This window comes from Mesocricetus auratus, unplaced genomic scaffold, assembly GCF_017639785.1.
Source record: "Mesocricetus auratus isolate SY011 unplaced genomic scaffold, BCM_Maur_2.0 Super-Scaffold_15014, whole genome shotgun sequence".
In the NCBI taxonomy this organism is placed as follows: domain Eukaryota; kingdom Metazoa; phylum Chordata; class Mammalia; order Rodentia; family Cricetidae; genus Mesocricetus; species Mesocricetus auratus.
This window is the reverse complement of record NW_024429186.1, coordinates 6926800-6941518: the sequence shown is the minus strand read 5'-3', so window position 1 is coordinate 6941518 and position 14719 is coordinate 6926800. Positions and strand designations below refer to the sequence as shown.

Here is a 14719-nt window from a genome sequence, read left to right as displayed (position 1 = left end):
CGTGGAACTGGGTGTAGGGAAAAGGGACCAGCCAAAGAAGCACACTTTGGCCTTGCAACCAGAACCAAAGAAATGTATCCTGATCCTGAAACCAATGCCAAAGAAACACACTTTGTCCCTGGAATTAAAGTCAGTGAAAGAAATACACCCTGGCCCTAAAACTAGAGCCAAAAGACTAAAAAGGACCAGAGAAAGAAACACACTTTGGCCCTGAAACCAGAGCCAAATCTGACCCTAACCCTGTGCAGAAAACTAACCAATCCCTGAGCAGAGCTCTAGCCAATCTGAGCTCAGCATTAAAATCTGACCAATCCCCACCCTGGAAGCCCTATATAAACCCTGTGTTTGTTCAGCTTGTGGCTGTTCATGCTACCAGGCTGTCCTCTGCCACTCTGGCAGAGGGCAGCCACTCTCCTGGATTCTTCCCTCCCAATAAATTCTGTCAGTGAGCTTCGGGTGAAGACCTTCTTTTAGGAGGTGACCCTGGGCAGAGCAGAGAAAGCAGGGCTGTAACACTTCTGCCGGGGAAACCTTCCCCTGACAGAGCAGATTGCTGCACTCAGCTCAACACTGTCCCGGGAACAGAGCTGAACTGTAGCAACTTCGCCCAGGAAACCTTCTCCTGCAGAACAAAACTGCTACACTGGGCAAACATCCCCAGCTGGAAGGCCCTCTCCTGCTGGAGCAGAGCCTATACACTGGGGAAGCCTTTCCCTGAGGCAGGCCTGTGGTGGTCCTTGACTCCCAAGCTCCAGGATACCTTTCCATCTGAGCTGTGTAACATTCAGTATTTTGTGACTCCTGAATGCCAGGATACCTTTCCATCCAAGCTATAACACTCAATATTTGTGACTCCCGAGTGCCAGGATACCTGTCCCATCCGATCCGTCCAAAATGCTTACACTGGGTATCCCTCAATTCACCCTCTGCATTTCAGCCGGCCTGTGGCATTCCCAAACCCTTTGTTATCTGGACCACATTCTTCCTGGGAGGCTGGCGCCATCTCCAGCCTGACTCTCCATGTGTCTGTCACTCTGCCACCAGCCCACCTGTGGCGGGCTTTATGCTCTGTTCTTTTAGGCTGCTTCGTTTTGATATTCTGTTTTTATTTATGTATAGCGTAAGATGAGTGTGTTCTGCACACATGCAGGTGCCCACAGAGGCCTGGTAGAGGCGCCAGGTCTAGAGCTGGAGTTACAGGCAGTTGTGAGCTACAAGACACAGGCTCTGCAAACCACAGAGTCCTCTGGAGCAGGAGGTACTATCTGCAGCCCAGCCGTCTCTCCAGCCCCCTCTCGGCTTTTATACCCCAAGCCCTCTCCCTGGCAGAGGCACCAGCAGCCTCACTTCACTCTGGGGACTGAGTCACACCGGCTTTGCTTTCAGTGCCCCTAGGAGTCTCCTGTCTCTCCGGCTGGGATCTCCACCTTGCCTCTTCTTTGTGGACTGTGCTCGGTAGCTGAGCACCGCTCAGCTGGAAGTACCCTCTCAGGGGCATCTGTCACTGGTAAACTCAGAAGATATTTGAACTCTCTGAGAATCTGTGATAGCAAGGTTGTCCCACACACACTTCAAATCCAAGCATTGTTTATGTCAAGTGTCCTCCAAGGCTCTTCGCTGGGGATGGCTGCCCCCTCACTCTGTAACAAGTAGTAGAGAACAACAAAGCTGCCCAGGAGTCGAAACAATGTGTCCCCGAGAACAGTTAGAAGGTGAAACATCTCCGAAAACAGTTGCTACTGCTTGTCTGACTATATAAAATCCCCACAGGAAGAGAGAGGTCAGAGGGTCGGCTGTGAAAACGTATCCATGGAGAGAAAACTCAACCAAAAACGCCTGCTGGCTACCTCAGCGTCCCGTTTGCTTTCCGCTGGGTAGCTGGGTATCATGAGCATCCAATCTGATGACGTCAGCTCTATTTGTTGCTATTTGTCCTTTCACCTGGAAGCCTGACCTGAGGGGACATGACTCTGCCTGGAACACTCTGTCTGAGTGTTTTGGCTGCGTGGTTTACTGTTTTTCTATCTATCATTTGGTATTTGTCCTTTTACTTGCTATATACTTAATAAACTCACTCACCCAAAACCAAAGGCTATTGTAGATCATTCTCTGGACCGCAAAGAACACCCCTAAGCAGATCCTGTTCCCCTGACCCAAGTGGGGAGGAGGGCAGTGTGCACAGGCATGACCCACCACCTCCCCCGAGAGAAGTGTCCCATAAATAATTCAGGTGACAGGTTATGACCGCAGTGGCCCTGAACAGAAAGGCCCTTTTAGGAGGTGTAGGACTTATACATGGCCAGCGAGGAAAGGTGGAACAGGGATTACAGAGCTGAGGGGTGTGAAAATTGGCTGAATCACCCCCACTGGAAGAAGCAGCTCAACTTGGCTTAATCTCCTGAGCATGCTACCTGAGCCAGGGATGCCCCATACCAAGTGTGACTCTCTCCCACTCAGGGGCCAGCCAGGTGGCCCCTGCCAGGATTGTCAGAACTCTTGAGTCAACAGATAGGGCAAGCAACTGCCCCTAGGTGAGGAACTCCTGTTACTTAGAGTGTTCCGGAAAAGGAACCTGGACCAGCGCTGCCACTTCCCTTGCACTCGGCCGACTTGCAGACGGTACAACTACACCACCTGCACGGGAACACATCTGACCGTGGCTGTGGTACGTTGCCCAGGTTATTCTGCAGGGACGTGAAGGACCTCCATCCTCGCTAAGGTTTCTATTGCTGGGAAGAGACGCCATGACCACGGCAACTCTTATAAAGGAAAACATTTAACTGAGGGCTAGCTTACAGTTCAGAAGTTCAGTCCATTATCATCATGGCGGGAAGCCTGGCAGCGTTCAGGCAGGGGTGGCGCTGGAGGAGGGGCTGAGGGTTCTACATCCTGCAGGCAACAGGAAGTTGACTAAGACACTGGGTGGCAACCTGAGCATAGGAAACCTCAAAGCCTGTCCCTGCAGTGACGCACTTCCTCCAATAAGGCCACACCCACTCCAACAAAGTCACACCTCCTAACAGCGCTGCTCCCTATGACATTATGGGGGACAGTTACATCCAAACTGCCACAATGTCCAATATCCAGCATGTGTCTGGAATGGGATGAGAAGGGTGGGCATCTCTGTCTTCATGTCCTGCCTGACCCTTTGCTGCCCTCCTCCTCCCTCCTCCTCTCCCTCCTCCTCTCCCTCCTCCTCCCTCCTCCTCTCCCTCCTCCTCCTCCCTCCTCCTCTCCCTCCTCCTCCTCCTCCCTCCTCCTCTCCCTCCTCCTCCACTCCCTCCTCTCCTCTATCCCCTCCTTTCTTCTCTCTCTACCCCTCCTCTCCTTCTCCTCCTTCTTTCCCTCCTCTTTTTTCCTCCTCTTCCTCCCCTTCCCTCCTCTCCTTCCTCCTCTTTTTCTCATTCCTTTTTCTTTCTTTGGAGAGGTCTCCATGTATACCAAGATGACCTCTAACTCACAATTCTCCTACCATGATCTCCAGAGTTTGGGGGTCACAAGCCTGCACCCCACACGCATCCTACTATACTATTATTGTTGTTGCTGTTGTTTAAATGCATACAAGTATATCATGAATTTTGGTTACTTTTGTTCCTTTTTTAAAAGAAAATTTGTGAGTTCAAGAAAACAAAAATATTTTAAATAATAAACTAAAATGCTTTTCTCTCAGACAGTCAATCATAAGACTTTGGATCTGTGCACCTGGGCAAAGAAATTGTCCCTGAAAAGTGAAAATGAGAACCTCCCTGCATGTAACTGAACTGTTAATTGCTTTTTGCAAGCAATATTTATGCAGATGGCCCCATGCTCTGTCATACCATGTGAACTACACACACTCATGACATTAGTCACAAGTCCTCCTTTAATCTGGACCTTGGAGCTGTGAGTGCAGCACCTGCGGAGTCCACCATGGGCTCTCCTCTCTGGACACCTGGGGGCTCTCAGTCCTCCCTCCTCTACCCCTCTCCCCACTCCCCCTGGCCTCTGTCCCAGCATCGCACATAGGGAGCTACATGTCCCTACCCTGTCTCCTGTGTGAAAGTCTCAACCCCAATTCCCCGAGTTCCCAGCAGATGCCAGGGCCAAACCACCCATCTGCGGTGCTACTCACGGCATTCGGGCCAAGCAAGGCCCACAGGCAATGCAGGTTTTGGGGCAAACAATCCTGAGATGAGCTAACCTCACGCACAAAAGGATCTGAAGCCAAACCATCGCATGGAAATGTCAAGGACCACAGAAGAGGCCAGAGGCGCCACAGCTCTGTTGGACCCGATTCCGTCCTGGGACAGGACAGGACATGGAGAAGGATATAACCAGGCAGAAAACACTCCTTAGGCAGAGACAGAGACAGAATACCCATCTGGGAAATGAGAGAGAGAGAGAGAGAGAGAGAGAGAGAGAGAGAGAGAGAGAGAGAGAGAGAGAGAGAGAGAGAGCGCAGGGCAAGCCTCAGTACCCAGTCTTAAACGGAACAGGAGCAGGATAAGGATGGTTGGGGGAAAGAGAAGATGACAGCCACTGTGAGGCAGGGGCATCACTCTGAGTCCCGAGAAATGGAGAATAATGTCCCAGCAGTTCAGTACTCACTGCGGGGGGCACACACAGGAAAACAAGCAGAAATGCACAGGAGTGACCGGTACAGAGGGGAGGGGCTTCAAACCCCACAAGGGGAAGTCTCAGAAGCTCTTCCTTCCCAGCACCATCACCCAGGAGAATGAGACAGAAAAGCAGAGAGCAAAGAGTGGTGACCGGCCCCCAGACAGAAAGGGGACCAAGACATTGGCTTCAAACACCAAAGAGACTTTAATGCAAAAGCCCCCACCAGAGATAAAGCAGATATGTAGCAATTACTCAGCCATGACCTCTAGAACCACGTGACTTCCAGCCTGCTCCTGAACAAGGCAGAGGGAGGGACTAACGACAGCCCCTGTCCTCCAGGGCAAGGCCAGTGACGATGGGGTGGGGGTACAGAGGTTATGAAGGGGCCCCACCAAATACCTGCACCCAGCAAGTCTCAGAAACCCACCTGGAGGCGCTCAGCAAGAACAGCTTGTTGAGAAGTCTCACATGCATGGAAGAAGCTGGGTCCTGAGGCCACCTGGCACTGCCACTGCCTGGGGCGGCCCAGGAACGAGTTGGCCTTGAGCACACACACACATGGCTGCTAGCTAACTGCTCGTGTCGAAGCCAAGAAAGATGTTTCTCCTCAAAGAGGATCTGAGTGACAGAGGGCATGTCATGAAGGACAGATATAAGCAGCAGTGATGGGAATAGGACTCATCCTGTATATGTAAGACACACATCAGATCCCATACAGGTCTGCCAGGTCCTCTAGCCCAACGCAATGATGAAGTTGGTCATTTATTAATAGGAAGTTTGCTGGAGGCCTCAGAATTTCATTTAAAAAAACCACCATGTAAATAGCAAAGGTTTAGAAAAAGGATTTTTTCCATCACTTGGCAACAAGCTAAGAAAATAGTAAAGAAATGTCCATTCTATAATCAAACTCCTTTACCAGCGGGTAGTAACCCTGAAGGTATACACAAAAATGAAATTTGGCAAATGGATGTGTTTCACCTTACAGAATTTGGAAAATCAGAATACGTGCACCATCCAATAGACACATTTTCAGGGTCTCAGTGGCCCCCATCACAGCAGTGAGGAGGGTGGAGCCCAGGGCTGTGGAGTTCACATCCATTCCCACACAAGTTCAAGCCTGAAGTGGGGTTGAGGGGCTACTTCACCCTCTCAAGCGTGCAACAGTGGCCACGTTGGTTACCTACTGCATCACAGGAAACAGACATCACAAGCAACAGTCGCTGATCATAAAACGATAGAATCAAAAGTTATTGATAAAACGAAAAACCAAAACACCTTCCAAACAGGAGATTTGGAAGAGAAGTCATGCAGGCAAAACACTCACACAAATAGCCAAATGATGCTGACGACAACGACAATGGCAACAATGAAGATGATGGTGACACGATTTGACGATGATGGGGCTGGAGAGATGGGTCTGTGGCTAAGAATCTCCAGATTTGATTCCCAGCACCGACATGGCAGCTCACAACCTTCCATTACTCCAGTTCCAGGGGATCCAATGCACTCTCTGGCCTCTCCAAGTCCCAGGCATGCACGTAGCACACAGACTTGCATGTAGGCAAAACAACCACACTTAAGAAATAAGTATTTGGGGGCTGGAGAGGTGGCTCAGTGATCAAGAGCACTGGCTGCTCTTCCAGAGGTCCTGAGTTCAATTCCCAGCAACCACATGGTGGCTCACAACCATCTGTAATGAGATCTGGTGCCACCTTCTTCTGGCATGCAGGAATACATGCAGGCAAAACACTACACGAAATAAAAAAATAGGAAGCTTAAAAATAAAAATAAAATAAATATTCAAGATGATGGTGGTGATGGTGATGATAGGCCCAGTGTGACGTCTCAAGGGTAAAGGGACTTCCTACCAAGCCTGACAACCTGAGTTCAGGGCCCACATGGACAAAGAAGAGAACTAATCCCAGCCAATTGTCCTCTGGCCTCATACATGCTCACACCATGGCAGTCAGACACATGTGCGCATACATACACACACACACACACACACTCACACTCACACTCACACATACATACTCACACACACACACAGCTGACTCCAGGGGGCATACTCAAAATGGCAATGGGAACCCAACTCTCTACCCTTTATCAACCATAATGAAAGGAGAAAGGGGAATATGTTCCTTGCTCAAACAACCAGAGAGAGAACCAGGGGACAAGCAAAGGAAAGCAGGAAGATTAGAGCGATGAAGACAAGCGTGGACCTCCGTGAGAACAGACCAACATTTGACCTGGCTCATAAGTCAGATTCTGAACTCAAACTAACACACAGGCAAACGTGGATGCCCCGATCGTGAGGAGGAGAGAGGGTAAGCAGAAGAATGGCCCACAGTCACCCTCAGGCAGACCCATCTGCCGCCTCACAGACACCTGTGTGAGCAAATCTGAAAGCCTGACGCTGCCGGTCAGTTTCCAAAGAACCGTGTTAGTCCCGCCTCCAGCCTCTGGCCTGGAAGTGGAACCCTGTGCATTGAATGAGTTGAGTCGAACTGGGGGTAACTGAGTCCCTCATCTGATCTGACGGATGCCGTGACAGGAAGAGGGAAGTTTGATCACCAACACTCCGGTAGAGGGAGGACAGCTGAGAGGACCAAAGCAGTCACAAATGATGTGTCTACAACCAGGGGATGCCAAGCGCCCCAACAAGCCACAGAAGCAGGCAGAGGGGAGAAGGGTGGGCGCACAGGCATGTGTGGCTTTTTAATCCAAACTGAAATATTGGATCCTCGAAAGACCAGGGAGGAGAAGGTTTCCTAAGCTGTTAAACTCATCAGCTCTTGATTCACAGGCAACAGGAAGTGAACTGAGACACACTGGGAATGGCTTGAGCATATACGACACCTCAAAGCCCGCCTCCACAGTGACATGCTTCTCCCAACAAAGCCACACCCACTCCAACAAAGCCACACCTCCTAATAGTGCCACTCCCATTGGGGGCCACTTTCTTTCAAACCATCACAGATACAACTTAAGCATCCAAAGTTCATCTTTTAACACTACCAGACAAATGTGTCAAATAAAACACATCACTGAAAGGACTGCCAAGGACTTGTAAATACAGCTGCAAACACAGAAATAGAAACACACAGTCCTGCGGCGTAAAGTTGGCAAATTGACATTCAGAGTGGAAGACCCTTTAGACCGTAGCCCCTAATCTTAATGCCTGGTAAGGATGGGGGAGCAGGTGAGAGGTCCGCTAAGCAGAGGAATGTAGCGAAGGGGCAGCGTCGAGCCCCGGGAAAAGAGCTGCCACAGTCACAGTGGGACGTGTCACTGACAATCTCAAGTCCAGAATCCAAGTCAGCATCACCAGCCCATGAAGTAGAAGCAAGGGACCAAAAGGCATTGGCAGGCGTGGAGGCTCATTGATAGAGTCCATCACAGAACAGGAGGCCTCACCCCGCCCATTCCGTCCAGGTCTGCCACAGCCACGCCTGAGCCACCGCCCAGGCCTTTGTGAGCTTCCGGTGTGGCTAGGTCTTTGGACGCGATGGCTTGCACAGGCTTGTTCATCCACACCTGTGGGTCCTGCTATTACCTTGTTCGGTGGTTCCTAAATTCAGTGCAGTCTGATGAGAGGTGCCCCACACACACACCATGACCCACAGTTGGTATTTTTTGACACCTGGCAAATTTCTCCAACTGTTCCCTGCCAGCTCTAATTGAGGCAGCCGCCTGTGTTGTCTGCCACCATTCCACTGAACAGGCTAATTGTGGTCCCCGTCGTTCCTGTCCTTACCTATTGTGGTAACCGTTTTGTGTGACTTGAAACGCGACTGGTCCGATTCCAGATGTGGGATTTTTTTTACCTTGTGCTTAATTAAATTAATTTAAACTTAAATAGCTGCAGGTGTCCCACGAACGAGTCTGGCGTTGCAGAGCAGGAACAAAGTTGTTCTGTTTAGTGAATGGCCTTGGGATGTTCGCACCGGGGAGGGCGGGGCATCCAGCCTCGAGTGGAGCAAAAGGCTTTGGAGAGCCACACCGCCGCTACCTGCAGAAGAACACACGGGAGAACTCGCTTGTGACGCGTGTGAAGAGCAATGTCTCAAGCCACAGACTCCTCATACAGTCAAGGAGGAGCATGATGAATGCGTGGAGCCTAACTACAGCACGCCTGAATGACAAAACACACCACTAATACAGTGGAGGCGACTGTGCCCGGTGTGCGTCTGACTAATAAAGAATTCGAATCAGGAATGCCCAAAGAGGTCCTATAAAGGTTGGTTTAAACGAAAGGTCCCCTGACCCAGGCAGGAGGGCGAGTGGGAGACAGACCACAGTGTCGCACCAGACCCTCCTGTCTCTACGTGGGGCTCTCACCACCACTGACCCCTTTTAAATCCTTGCCAGGCATAGGACAGGAAGGGCAGGTGACGGGTGTGGTTGGCTGTTCTTTGTGGACAGAACATGCCTTTCCCAGAGCTGTCAGTTTCTGGCTACCGGGGCAGTCCCTGGCTGGGTCCCGGGAGGGGCTGAGGTGACCACAGAGGGCCCGTGGGTGGCCCGGCTTGAGAGGGCTTTGTCTTGCTCACACGTGGGAGATAAGGTTGTCTCATTCCCCGAAGCCTCCGCGGGAAAGAGCTGACAGTGCCCACCTGTCTCCACACCTCAGGACAGCAGAGGCAATGTGTGTGGGTGCAGACTCCTGCATGACCCCGGGGTGGAGGGTCCACAGGGTGCAGCTGTGCAGGGAGAGGACACAAAAGAGAAAGCCAAGTGCCCACACTGGAGCTGTCTTTCTGGTGTCACTTACCAGTGTCTCGGTGCAGAGCCGCACAGTCTGCCAGCCGGGGCAGGCTCTGTCTCAGGAACCCCCGAGTCTCCCCACATCTGATGATTTCACACACATCACGAGTGTGTGTGACTCCCCAGGAACAGCTCTCTCTCTTGAGAATACAAGAGCCGGAGCGGAGCGGACGCTGAGATGGGGCTGGGCTTCCGAGGAGCCGAGAGGAAAGACCCCTCAGTGCGGGAGAGCAGTGCTCCAGAGCCTGCTACAGAAAGGCCTGGGCTCTTGTGGCAGCCTCATGTGTTCCCCGCTACGTAAGGGACACAGCTGTCCCCAGACTCCTGGACTCAGCCTGTGCCCCTCCCACTGCAGCAGCAGGACCCTGCTTAGGACCCTCATCCCAGCCTTCCACCCCCGTCCCCCGCCCGTTTCTGACAAATTCAACTCAATCCATCTTCTCGCACACAGCCTGTTAGAGGCTCTGGGGACACTGGCACTGATTAAATGACTGTAATAGACAACATCCATCAGTTGTCAGGTGAAAAGTCACCACTGCAAATTGTCCCATTGGGCTCTTCAGGCAGTGGGGGAACCCGCCTGGCCAAGATCCAGTCCTCACCAGCCCCTGGCCTAGGCTGTCCTGCACGGGGCTAGGGGATGGAGAGAGAGGAGATGGGCTGACCGGGAACCCTGTCCGTGTTTCTCCTGCCCACTCAGCTACACCGTGGTAAGTGGCTGGGCCCTGAAAGCAGATGGGGTACCATGCCTTCATCCCCCCCATAATATGTTCCCAAATACAGACCAGACAGGGACCAGTCCTGTTCTCCCCATCCTCCCAAGACCTGGAAGGAGCCACTGACCAACATCCTTCTCTGGGTGGACAAAAGTCAATACCAGGTCCCCAGCTGGGGTTGTCCACCCTGCCCCACATTCGCCCCACCAAGCCTGCATCAGTCCCTACAATCCTGGTCCCCACGTTACAGAGAGGAAACCGAGGGCTGGACGGATGGATGAGTTAATGACCTACCGCCAGTATCAGTGGGAAGTCTCCATCCCCAGAGGAACTCCAGCCAGCTAGGCAGAGTGACTTCCAATCGCTGCCCTTGGAACCCAAGGACCTACCAGAATTCTTCATGCTGACCCAGTCTTGCCCCATTCTCCTCGAATCTACCCTCTCTTTCCTCCCCCCCGATCCCATTGCAGCCACCCTGAGGATGTACATCTCTGAGGCTTGAAACAGAGAAACACATCTCAATTCTCCAAGCTGGAAGTGGCCAGCAGGTGGTCCTGTGTCCCCACACCAGAGTCAGGAGGTGTTTCCTGGGTCTCTCTGCACAGGAGCCCTGCTCCCCTCACAAGGCCCCTGGGAAACCTCCTGAAGTGGCCTCATTGAGACTGAGACCTCAGCATAATGACAGGCCACATTCAGACAGAGTCCCAGCTGCCTGTCCCCAGGGCCAGCTATGTAGAGCCTGGTGAGATGCACTCACACATGCGCACATGCGCGTGCACGGGTCTCTCTCTCTCACACACACACACACACACACACACACATGCACGCATGCACACACATGCACACCTGCTGGCAGGGAAGCAAGGTGACAGCACCAGGGACCAATGAAGGCAGCTATGTCAGGGAAGAGCCCAGCTCACACAGGTTCATAGCATCCATCACTGAGGCGGCACTAGAGATTCCTACCGGGCCTCGCTGGGTGAAGGGGACCAGGAGAAAACTTTCAGGCTGGCTCTCCCCTGCAGCAGAAGGGACTCTGCACACCCAGACTTCACGGGGCACTGCACCTCTCTGAGAACACCCTCACTCCTGGAGAAACGAACTTGCCCTATGAAGGGTGCCTCTGTCTTCCTGTTTCTCTGTCCCAGCCATCTCCCCAGGTCAGGGCTGTCGGTGGGACAGGGCAGGAAGCTCCCAGCTTTCCTCTCCCGGCATGCTGTGGGTGCCTCGGGACCCAGCCAGCAGACACCGCCTGTGCCCACCACACACAGGCTAGGCTGAGAGGTTGCTGGTCCAGGCTGTGCCGTCTTACGCAGAGTGCCCTTGTGAAGAGGTCTTCATCCTCAGGCACTTGGCCTGAAAGCGGCTCCAAGGTGTTGCCGGGGACCAGTGACTGTAGGTGAGCAGAGAGGTTCCCAGAGCTCTACCCAGTTACAGTGGCTATGCCCAGCCTGCACGTCCCCTCTCTTCCCGACCTGGCTAGCGGACCGGCAAGTACTTCCAACGCTGTGGATTTAATGCTCCGGTGGCCCCTGAACTGCCGCCTCTATTTTATGACTAAATTAACGTTATACACACAGGAGCACGTTTAAGATGCCACCAGAGAGGAGTGATCGCCGCATGGGAAGGGATAAATTTTTACACACACTGTCTCCGGGCCATTAACAGACTGCGCCCATCCCTCTTCTCTACTGACCTTTACCCAGCCCAGAGCTCCTGGCCACCTGCAAGTCAGCGTGCGTGGCCTTTTACGGCCCACTAATTTACCCGTGTTTGGGATATATTGGGTTTCATAACTTTTATATGCAAATCAATAAAATGCCCTTTGCTATTTCACTTAAATCATTGAATAATTAACCAGACTGAGCCCTTCTACCAGAGCTGCATTGCTCCCTCCAAGTGAGAGGGGGTGGCTCCCTGAGTTCTGACTGAGGACTGGCAGCGGGCCCTGTCACCAGTCTGGAAAGAGTGGCAGGCCCTCACGGACCCGGGAAGCTTGTCTGTGGTGTGGTCTGTTAGTCTATGACCGCTGACCCTACAGCTAAGCCTGCCCGCTTTGCCCCAAGAGGCTGTAGGAGTCCCATAGACGCCCAGAATGAAAGGTATGTGTAGGAAGAGGCCTGCACACCATTGAGGGAATCTCCAGGCCCTTGCAGAGCTCGTGGATCCTCTGCTCTCCCAGCCTCACCCTGCAGCCTGCATGTCTGCATCTCTCTGCTTTCCAGACACCCCTCCACCCAGCTCCCCACCCTCGTCCACTCCTGCATGCATCCCTCCATTTACCATCTTGTCCCTCCATCCACCAGCCACCCTCCACCCCACCATCTCCACCCCGCCACCCTCACCCCGCCACCCTCCACCCCGCCACCCTCCATCCTGCCACCCTCACCCCGCCACCCTAACCCCGCCACTCTCCACCCTGCCACCCTCACCCCGCCACCCTAACCCCACCACCCTCACCCTGCCACCCTCACCCTGCCACCCTCACCCCCACCCTCCACCCTGCCACCCTCACCCCCACCCTCCACCCCGCCACCCTAACCCCGCCACTCTCCACCCCGCCACCCTCCATCCTGCCACTCTCCATCCACCCTCTCACTCATCCTTCCACTCCCCCATCTCTCCACCCACCCCTCCACACTTGGCCACTCTCCATGGCCTCTTTCATCCCTCCACCCCTCCATCTCTCCCTCCCTCCACTCTTTCTTTCCTCTTTCTCTCTATCCCCTCTTCCTTAGCTTCCTCAGAGGAGCCAGCCCAGTGTGGCAAAGAGAAGCCAGACATTCAGAGACCACGAGGGCAGCAGACCCTGGTGAGCCGCCACTGGCCTGCCACCTCCCAGTGATCAGCCTGAAGCCCTCATCTGGGTTGGCCTGCCCCCTGCCCCCTACCCCCTGCCCTCCTGCCCTCCTGACCCCTGCTCCCCTGCCCCCTGCCCCCCTGTCCCCCTGCCCTCTGCTCCCCGTCCCCGCTTCACTGACACTGAAATAAAACAACATCATCCACATTCAAAGGACAAGAGCAGCCAACAGTTGACTTTGAGTGGAGCCCAACCTTCTGAGCTTGCGCAGTTCCAACAGGAAGGCACAGCTACCCCTGTGTCCTTGGCCAGAGAAGAGTCCTCGTCTACGGGGAAGGTGGCCCTCTTTGGCTGGGTGCACAGCTCCTGGAGGACGCGAAGAACCGTGCCGGAGAGGAAGGGCTTCTGCTCACCCAGCTGACTCAACCCTGGAGGACAGAGAAGGACAGAGGAGGCCACTGCAGCACCCCCCATGGTCACAGAAATCTGGATGATGTCTCCAGACACTTTCCCTCCGTCCACCCCATGCGTGCCTTCCTTGACACGGGGCTGTGCGCTTCATGAAGAGTAGGTCTGGCCCATTTCCTGACACAGAGCTAAGAAGACCAAGATCACCTGCCGGGAGGAGAGACTTTGCACGAGCGTTTATGCCAATGAGACGGCCCAAGGGGATGTCCACAAGAAAGACCGACCGTGGGTCAGACAAGCCTGGAATGTTGAACCATGTGTGACCCGCCCTTCTCTTGAGGGGATCTGGGAACCCTGGATTGCCAGAGTGTGAATAGTGAATCCTTTGCTCGTGGCTGTCACCTGGAGTGGCTGGGGGCTTGCTGGGGACAGTGACCTCTAGCCAGTGGGGTCTGTGCTGCTCTCTCTGCAGGACTGCCATGCAGATCCCCATTAGGTACAAAAGAGTCATGTGTGATTTTTCCTAAGGAATGTAAATTACCGAACTCCTGGAATCCAGTTGTAGAGAGGGAGGAGTGATGAGCAAAGGGGTCAAGACCAGGCTGGAGAAACCCACAGAAACAGCTGACCTGAACAAGGAGGAGCTCACAGACCCCAGACTGACAGCTGGGAAACCTGCATAGGACTGAACCAGGCCCTCTGAGTGTGGCTGTCAGCTAGGAGGCCTGGGCAGTCTGTGGGGCCTCTGGTGGTGGATCAGTATTTATCCCTAGTGTACGAATGGACTTTGGGATCCCATTCCCCATAGAGGCATACTCTCTCAGCCTAGACACACAGGGGAGGGCCCAGGCCCTGTTCCAAATGATGTGACAGACTTTGAAGCTCCCCCATGGAAGACCTCACCCTCCCTGGGGAGCAGAAGGGGGATGGGATAGGGGGTTGGTGGGAGACGTGGGAGGATGGGAAGGAGAGGGAACTGGGATTGATATGTAAAATAAAATTGTTTCTAATTTAAATAAAAATAAAGAAAAAATGTAAATTAACTGATCGATTGGTTCATTAATTAATTAATAATTATGTTCACTCCTGATAGGACACCAACAAACCAGAGGGGATTCTGCCCAAGTTCAACTTGGTGAACCAATGTTCACTGTGACCACTGAGGAAACAAGGGTGTTGGCAAAGCAACTTCAGCAATGAAAAATTCCACCTCAGAATGGGTGCTGACCTCAGGATTCACACTCCCAACAAACCTTCACCTTGTGCGCACTCTGGCACCCCTAGACCACTGGCAGCTGTAGGGCAGAAGGGGGTGGGTGCGTGAAATCTCGGGCACTGGTGCAGCAAGCTTCCTACCTCATTTTATTGGGGAGTTACAGCAGTGCCTTTCTCATTGCCATAATCAATGCCTGACAAGAAGCAATTTTAA

General features: G+C 53.1%; 1 protein-coding gene across 1 annotated transcript in view; it reads right to left on the bottom strand.

Annotated features, from left to right (window-relative positions):
- LOC121139541 overlaps positions 1 to 14719 on the bottom strand; it is a 33541-nt gene that overhangs the window by 4875 nt on the left and 13947 nt on the right. Inside the window, exon 2 of the mRNA XM_040743398.1 lies at positions 13137 to 13310. Within this exon, the coding sequence (XP_040599332.1) occupies positions 13137 to 13310 (174 nt within the window). The remainder of the gene's footprint in view (positions 1 to 13136; positions 13311 to 14719) is intronic.